Source organism: Phoxinus phoxinus, assembly GCF_949152265.1.
Source record: "Phoxinus phoxinus genome assembly, chromosome: 23".
Taxonomy (NCBI): Eukaryota; Metazoa; Chordata; class Actinopteri; order Cypriniformes; family Leuciscidae; genus Phoxinus; species Phoxinus phoxinus.
In genome coordinates, this window is record NC_136898.1 from 11,194,653 (window position 1) to 11,202,783 (window position 8,131).

Here is an 8,131-nt window from a genome sequence, read left to right on the forward strand (position 1 = left end):
AAACAACTACATGCATCAGGGGCTGTGGAGATACTGCATGCCGGGAAAATGCTTCACACACACCGACAGCATTGGTGAGATTTACGGTTCAGCAGAGTCATAAACAAACAAAAGAACAAAAACGACTGTAATTTATCAAACCTACTTTAGTTGCATCAAATGCACATTTGACTTGTGTTTTAAAGTTGTTGTTCTCTAGACATTCAATTCCACTTTGACGTCATTATTCATGCATTACAAACAAGCTGGTGGTGATAACATGGCCTTTGACCTTCTGCCTTCACAGCATACTGGGATGCTACACGAGCGTTCATGATCTTGTCTCTGTTGGCCTGCTTCTTTGGCATCATCATCGGTATCATGGCCTTCATCCACTACTCTTCCTTTGACAGGTTTGATAAAAGCTTCGCTGCAGGCATTCTGTTCTTCATCTCATGTAAGTTGCCTTTTCTTCTGCCTATTTAATCTTGAAATATGATAACTTTTTTAAAGACTTTGTCATTTAAATCCTGATTCAAATGTGATATTTTGTAAGTATTTGTAACTAGTTGTTGCAAGGAATCAGAGAAATAGACATGTCACTTATGTTGTGGACACTGTGTTATTGTTTTGCAAATATAATTAAAGGCATTAGTTCACCCCAAAATAAAAATTATGTCATTTATTACTCACCCTCATGTCCTTCCAAACCTGTAAGACTTTAGTTCATCTTTGGAACACAAATGAAGACATTTTTGATGAAATCTGATAGTTTTCTGTTCCTCCATTGACAGCTACGCAACAACTTTGATACTTCCAAACGTTGATGAAGAGATTGTAAAACAAATCCATATGAATTGAGTGGTTTAGTCCAAAATTTCTGAAGAGACACGATGGCTTTATATGATATCACATACGCCTTTATTCACATAAACATTCATCAACTCACACATAAGTTGTGGTAAACGGAAGCTCAATCATGTTCGCTTGAAGTGCGAGAACCAATGAGGTTCATTTCCGTGTTACGCAGCACGTTTGAGCTTCTGCAGGAACCACTGAGGGTCATTCTCGTGGTACGCAGCACATTTAAGCTTCAGCAAGAACCAATGAGATTCATTCTCGTGGTACGCAGTACGTTTGAGCTTCCGCAGGAACCAATTAGGGTCATTCTCGTGTTATGCAGCACATTTAAACTTCAGGAGGAACCAATGAGATTCATTCTCGTGTTACGCAGCATGTTTGAACTTCAGCAAGAACCAATGAGATTAATTCTCGTGGTACGCAGTACGTTTGAGCTTCAGCAAGAACCAATGAGATTAATTCTCGTGGTACGCAGTACGTTTGAGCTTCAGCCAGAACCAATTAGGGTCATTCTCATGTTATGCAGCACATTTGAGCTTCAGGAGGAACCAATGAGATTAATTCTCGTGTTACGCAGCACGTTTGAGCTTCTGCAGGAACCAATAAGGTTTGTTCTCGTGTTACGCAGCACATTTGAACTTCAGCAAGAACCAATGAGATTCATTCTCGTGGTACGCAGTACGTTTGAGCTTCCGCAGGAACCAATTAGGGTCATTCTCGTGTTACGCAACACGTTTAAGCTTCCGCAGGAACCAATGATATTCATTCTCATGTTACACAGCATGTTTGAGCCTCCGAAAGAACCAATGAGGTTCATTCTTGTGTTACGCATCATGTTTGAGCTTCAGCAATAACCAATGTGGTTCGTTCTCGTTACGCAGCACGTTTGAGCTTCAGCAAGAACCAATGAGGTACACTCAGGTTCATTTGAGCTTCTGTGTATGTTCGCTGATCAATGTTTATGTCAATAAAAGCCTAAATTAAATCTGTTCTTCATATAAAGCGATCGAGTCTCTTCAGAAAATGTTGACTAAACCACTCGATTAATATGGATTTGTTTTATGACATCTTTATGAACTTTTTGAAGCATCAAAGTGGTAGTTGTATAACTTTCAACAGAGGGACAGAAAGCTTTCATCAAAAAGAACTAAAGTCCTTCAGGTTTAGAACGACATGAGGGTAAGTAGGCTAATTAATGACAGAATTTTTGCTTTTTGGGTGATCTATCCCTTTAAATAAATTAACCTGCAACTTGTGGAACATGGAAATTATGATGTAGTGTTAAAAAAAAAATACTACAATATTAAATATTTATATTTAATCATTTTGTTACATTTATTTATTTATTTAATCACATCTTATTTTTATTTAATCCTGCTTCTCTCCTTTCCTCCCCACAAGGCTTTTTTGTGTTTCTGGCCATGGCTGTGTACACAGGAGTTACAATAAATTACTATGGTAAACGCTATGGTAACTGGAGGTTCTCCTGGTCTTACATCATTGGCTGGGTGTCTGTTGTGCTCACTTTCTTTTCAGGTAATCATAGTCGTTAGTCTAAAAAAAAACACACCTTTAAATTATATACGGTACTTCTTTGTTTATATTTTTCACACACACAAAAAATCATATGGTTTAAATGTAGTGTACTTATACACACTCAACTAATTTGTGTGTGTTTTTTTTATTGTTGTTGTTGAAACATCTTATTAAGGCATGTGAATTGCTATAGAATCAGTTTATACTGAACTAAACAACACAAACTGTTTTTTACTTCAATTAATGTGGTTGTTTTTTGTTTTTATTTAGGTATTTTCTATATGTGTGCATACCGGATGCATGAATGCCCCAGAAGCTCGAATCCTCACTAGAAGACTGGGCTTTATTATCACCAATATCGGAAGCCACTCTAGCACCAAAACACCATTAGGTCAAGAAGAAAAAGAACAAAGAAATTTTTAAATAAAGAATTATAGATAGGATAACAATGTGTGAACACTTACAATCTTTTTGTCTATATTATGAAAAACTGTACAAAACAACTGGTGGAGAATCTGAACATCAAATAAATAAAAAAACATTCAAAATAATATACATCTTTCTATTTATTTTTCCTTCAATCCTTTCTTCATGTGTTTCTTTTGTTATTTCTTTCTATAAAACAAAGGGGTTCTGCAGTCATCTAAAGAAAAGTCAATACAAAAAAAAAACATTGATATATCCAGAATATAGAAAATACGTGGTTTAATTTAAATTAATTTAGAAGAGTGATCAGATCATTTTCAAGTTTTTTAATGGTAGCCTACTTCGTGTGTGCAAAGTAACAAACTATATTTTAAGATATATAAGGACTTGGCATTACACAATAAGTTAGTCTAGTAGGTAAACTGCTCTTAGGTGCGCGAGCTAATGCCACAAGCTTCTTACAGAAAAGCACCACTTAGGTGTGACGCAGTGGCGTGCTGTCTCCCAATTTCACTTGATTAAATGGCTATTAAAAGCTGCTTAACTGCCTCTGCATGGGTGCGGATTCTATCGACTTCTCAAGTAAAGGCGATTCCATCACCATTAGTACATTTACTTTCGCATTTTGCCATAAAAGCAACTGGTTTCCCGTGATTCGTTAGCAGTGTGGAGCGCAGGTGCCAGTTAATAAAAGGTTTCGATTGCAGACAGTGCTCCAAAATCACATTACATCGTTTGAGTAAATTTGCATACACTGCACGAAATCATTTTCTTAATCGATATTTTATATTGTTTTCTGTAACAGTAAAAAATAAAATGGCTAAGCATCATTGAAGCCATATAAATTGACCGCATAATAAAGGCCTATCATTTTACTTGTTTTGAACATAACCCCCACAAAATGGTTAGTTTAAAACAAAAATATTTGATAGGAATCTCATGCAGACTAGCCTACTTATAGGCTATTTTACAAATATATCAGTAGATCATTGCATGCGTTCATGAGAGATATGCTCATTAAATGACTAGAAACTCATTCAAATGAGCAACTCCTATTGTAATTTAGAGGATCTTCTCTTTTCGTAGAAGAGATAGTACTACTAATGAAGCCTTATTTCATATTTGCAGGAATACTGTGTTTTCGTGACCAATTGAATCTAGTAATTAATTTGTTCTTCTAACCCATCAGATCAAATGGAAATCCTGCGGTCGAGGATTACTACTTTCGCTCTAACATCCAACCTAATTACCTAATAGTATTGCTACAAGACTTCTGCCAATAATGAAACACTTTTACCATTAGCCCCCGTGATTGCAGATGTGATGACAACACGATATCAACAAATTACCGCTCCATCAGTTGAGACGGAACTGAAGCACACTTGTATCCTCGCAGATTTCAATATCTACAATTAAATCCCATTTCATAGAAGCCCTGTTGCCCTGTACCGTAACATGAAATAATAATAAAAAATTATACCACACACAGCATACATGCTCACCAATAAATGAAATAAGAAAACGCCAAGAAGAACCACAGACATATTAGGCCACTTTAGCAGTCACGTTGACGATATGTCTATAAAGAGCAAATTACTTTTTCACAAAAGTAGCCTAGGCTACTAAGTGGTGAGTTGTTACCTTTATGATTTGCAAATACCCCTATCATACTCTAATAATTAGTTGTTTTGTTATGGTTGTTGTTGTTTTAACTTTTGGTTATAGCCTAGCCTACAAAAATCCGAGTTAGCATGCAGCGAAAGGGACATTTTAAACGGTAGCCTGTAACGGTCGTAACTGACAGAAGCGGCATTGTAAACCATTTAAAATGTCGACATGGTTTTTTTTATGTAGGTTTATTTTAATTCGGTTGTTTTAGTAATAATACAGAACTATCGAAGATTTAATAACATTCGTAACTGACAAGTTGCAGCTGATGTAATCCGTTTTAAATACTAGCGTAACAATATTTTTGTTAGGCTATTATTAATAGGCTATTCTAACCACGATAATTTGTCATGTTGGGCTATTTTAAAAATGAGATAACAATCCAACAAACAGGGTTAAATTAGAACTCGCGGAGACCATTTAAATTGTAACTGTCGTAACAGGAGCTTCAAATGGATTGTAACAGGTGCATGCGGTGCATTATTCTGAATTCTTTAAACGCTATCAGCCAGTGTTAGTCCTTTGTTAAGGTTCTTGACAGGTCCACGCGCCTTTTAAGCCAGTGTACAGTGAAAGTGCAGGCTTATGTCTGAGTGACTGTTGCGGGAGCAGGGCTCTTGTTGCGAGGCTTTTTCAGCACCACGGGGATCGAGCGACCCTGTCCCTGCCGTTCCTCCCGCCGCCTGCATAATTAATCCATAAAGAACTCATTCCATTCTCCGCCCAGCCCTCGCGCTATTGGCTGAGTGCTAATCTACTTCCTGATTTGCTGCTGTCAGTCTCGATCCAAATAAATAGTAATGTACCTGTACCAGCGTGCACAGGTTGCCAACGAAGACTACGTTTCCGCTTTTAAGGTCCTGAAGACTGGTGATTTTGTTTGCGACACAGGCATCTAAAAAGCCTCACGGAATTGCCCGTGTTTTTTACAAAAAGTTTTGAAATGAATCTGAACTACACATCTCCGGTCCCCCAGATGCCGACTCAAAGGTCAACGTCGTTCTTCATTGAAGATATTTTACTACATAAGCCTAAACCTTTGCGAGAGGTGTTTCCCTCGCCCTTTTCAAACTCTCTTGCCTCCCGGATGCCTCTTTTAGAGTATGGATATCCCCTTATGCCTACACCGATCCTGGCTCCTCATCCGCATCATCCACTACACAAACCTGAACACCATCCGTACTTTTTCGCATCCGGTAAGTAGCCTACGCTAAATTTAAACTCAAACATTTACATTAAGAAATAATGGATATTATTAGGACCCTTAATATTTTTGTGAATTTAATGCATGTATTGTACACTTACAAATTGGTGCATTTTTTTTGGTCAAGAAATAACCGCTATAACATAAACATCTAAAAATCATTAAAATCCAGGCATATATGCCAGTTAATATTTTAAAAAGCATTCCTTAAACGGAACCCTAATTGTTTAGTTGAAAAATAGGCCTATGCTGCAAATTAACATAAATGTGATTCTTGTTGAAACATTTAAAGTAAAAATTATAATTCAATGTGGTTCAATAAATCTGACTATTGCAACAACGACAATATTTTTAAGAGTTAGAATTCGAAAGAATTAATCCTTAGTAACAGTTGTACGTATTTTTACAGTGAAAGGTGATATTCATATTAAAGAACCATATTATTTATTTGAGTAATAAAATGATATGAATAACTATTATAACAATAATAAACTATCTACTATCTGTAATTGATAGGATTACAGTAGGCTATGCTTTTATTTATTAAAAATCACCTATCGAATAAAAAAAACATCTGTATTTTTTCTAACCGATTTTTTACATAATTTCTGTTAAAACAACGTCTTATTTTTTCTAACTTATATTGTGTTTTATTTTTACACTTTTTTACTTTAAACTCATGTTTAATTCACTTGGGGTCCTTAAAAACGGTTAAAATATAAAACATTTTCTGTTTTCTGTAAAGGCTGCAATATTGAGTAATGAATTAATGATTATCAATATGTTTCCATTGCAAAAGGAATGCAGATGCCTGCGTTATTTCAGCATCATCCGGAATTACCAGGGAAGCACTGCAGACGCAGAAAGGCCAGAACAGTGTTCTCAGACTCACAGTTATCAGGACTCGAGAAAAGGTTCGAGATCCAGAGATATCTGTCCACACCTGAGCGCGTGGAACTGGCTACGGCGCTCAGTCTATCGGAAACACAGGTAATGACGTTAAATATTGTTTAAGAATCCAGACATCATTTTCAAGATCTTATGTGTTCACACAATTCAAACGAATCAGGAGTTTATTAAGGCATATACATCGTTTGCCTTACGCAGGTAAAGACGTGGTTTCAGAACCGGAGGATGAAGCATAAAAAACAGCTGAGGAAAACACAAGACGACCAGAAAACCCCAAATGATGTAGACAGATCGCTGGAGAACACGAGCGAGAGCGAAATGCACGAGAAAAGTACAGACGGTAAAAACGGCATGAGTCCGGACAGATACACGCTGGACGACAATGAAGATGATGTCGATATTGAAGATGACATTTGCTCTCCTGAACATTTACTTTAGTATTATCACCCTCATGAAGAAAAAAATCATATTAATTTAATTTTTTTTAGATAGGAAATTCTATATAGTTTTTTATTTTTATTTTTTATTATTTTTTTTTACATCAGTCTATATAGCTATACTGTTCAAGCGCTTAATCGTTTTTTTTGGACAGCTGAAGGACATACATGCGTGGTCATTCAGTATTATTATTATTATTATTTATCACAATCATGGCTTTGTGACTGACGACTCTGATCATTTTTGTAAATGTGGAATTAATGGTACGTAATGTACTGACAATCTGTAAATAGATTTATGATATTTACTTGCTAAATAATCATTCAAGAAATGTAACAATTAATTTTCATTCCAATTGAAGTGTAACATTTTACATTTTCAGCACTTTCGCGGGATGATATTGGTTGTTTTGTTTGGCATGTGGACTGACATATTTATGAACTCTAAAACTGTGACTTGTCATTTGTTAAAACTAATAATGTATATAAACAATGTATATTGAGTGAATTATCTAAGACAATCCTTAAACGAGCAGCGTCTTCTTTCTTTGTGCTTTCAAAGCTTATGAATTCAATATTTCATTAAATTCATGAAAGCTGCGCGTAATCACAATTTCGAGCACTAACACTCTTAAAATAAAGGTTATTTACTGGCATTGATGGTTCCATGAAGAAACTTTCACATCCATGGAATCTTTCCATTGCACAAATGGTTATTTAAAGTGGGGGAGAAAGAAGTTCTTTAGATTATTAAAATGTTCTTGACAATGAGAAAAAAAATAAGTATTTTAAGAACTGTTCACTGAAAGGTTCTTTGGGCAAACAATGGTTCTTCAATTGCATCGCTGAGAAAGAAAGAAAAAAACATTTTGGAACTTTTAATAACATTAACAAAATAACAGTAATATTGGCCGAATAAAAATAATAAACGCATGGAATAAAATCAATCGATTTGTCAATAAACAACTGCATCATAGCTACAAAATTACTTATTTATCACTGATTTTTGTTTCTCATCTATAATTGATTTAATAAGCTTTTATTACTTATACAAACTTAATACATAAATAATGGGACTCACTTTAAGCAGCTATTGTTCTCAGTGGTTCGT

The 8,131-nt window shown here is 35.5% G+C and overlaps 2 protein-coding genes across 2 annotated transcripts in view; both read left to right on the plus strand.

Annotated features, from left to right (window-relative positions):
- Positions 1 to 2,905, plus strand: part of lim2.1 (lens intrinsic membrane protein 2.1) — a 4,877-nt gene extending 1,972 nt beyond the window's left edge. Inside the window, exons 2-5 of the mRNA XM_079598676.1 lie at positions 1 to 74; positions 287 to 436; positions 2,242 to 2,376; positions 2,647 to 2,905. The exon at positions 1 to 74 is cut by the window's left edge and continues 119 nt beyond it. Coding sequence (XP_079454802.1) covers positions 1 to 74; positions 287 to 436; positions 2,242 to 2,376; positions 2,647 to 2,708 — 421 coding nt within the window. The 3' untranslated portion in view covers positions 2,709 to 2,905. The remainder of the gene's footprint in view (positions 75 to 286; positions 437 to 2,241; positions 2,377 to 2,646) is intronic.
- Positions 2,906 to 4,606: 1,701 nt separating this feature from the next.
- bsx (brain-specific homeobox) lies at positions 4,607 to 7,539 on the plus strand. Its single transcript, XM_079599051.1, has 3 exons — positions 4,607 to 5,666; positions 6,474 to 6,664; positions 6,782 to 7,539. The coding sequence occupies exons 1-3, from the start codon at positions 5,414 to 5,416 to the stop codon at positions 7,019 to 7,021; spliced, it is 684 nt and encodes a 227-aa protein (XP_079455177.1). The 5' UTR covers positions 4,607 to 5,413; the 3' UTR covers positions 7,022 to 7,539.
- The last annotated feature ends 592 nt before the right edge of the window (positions 7,540 to 8,131 follow it).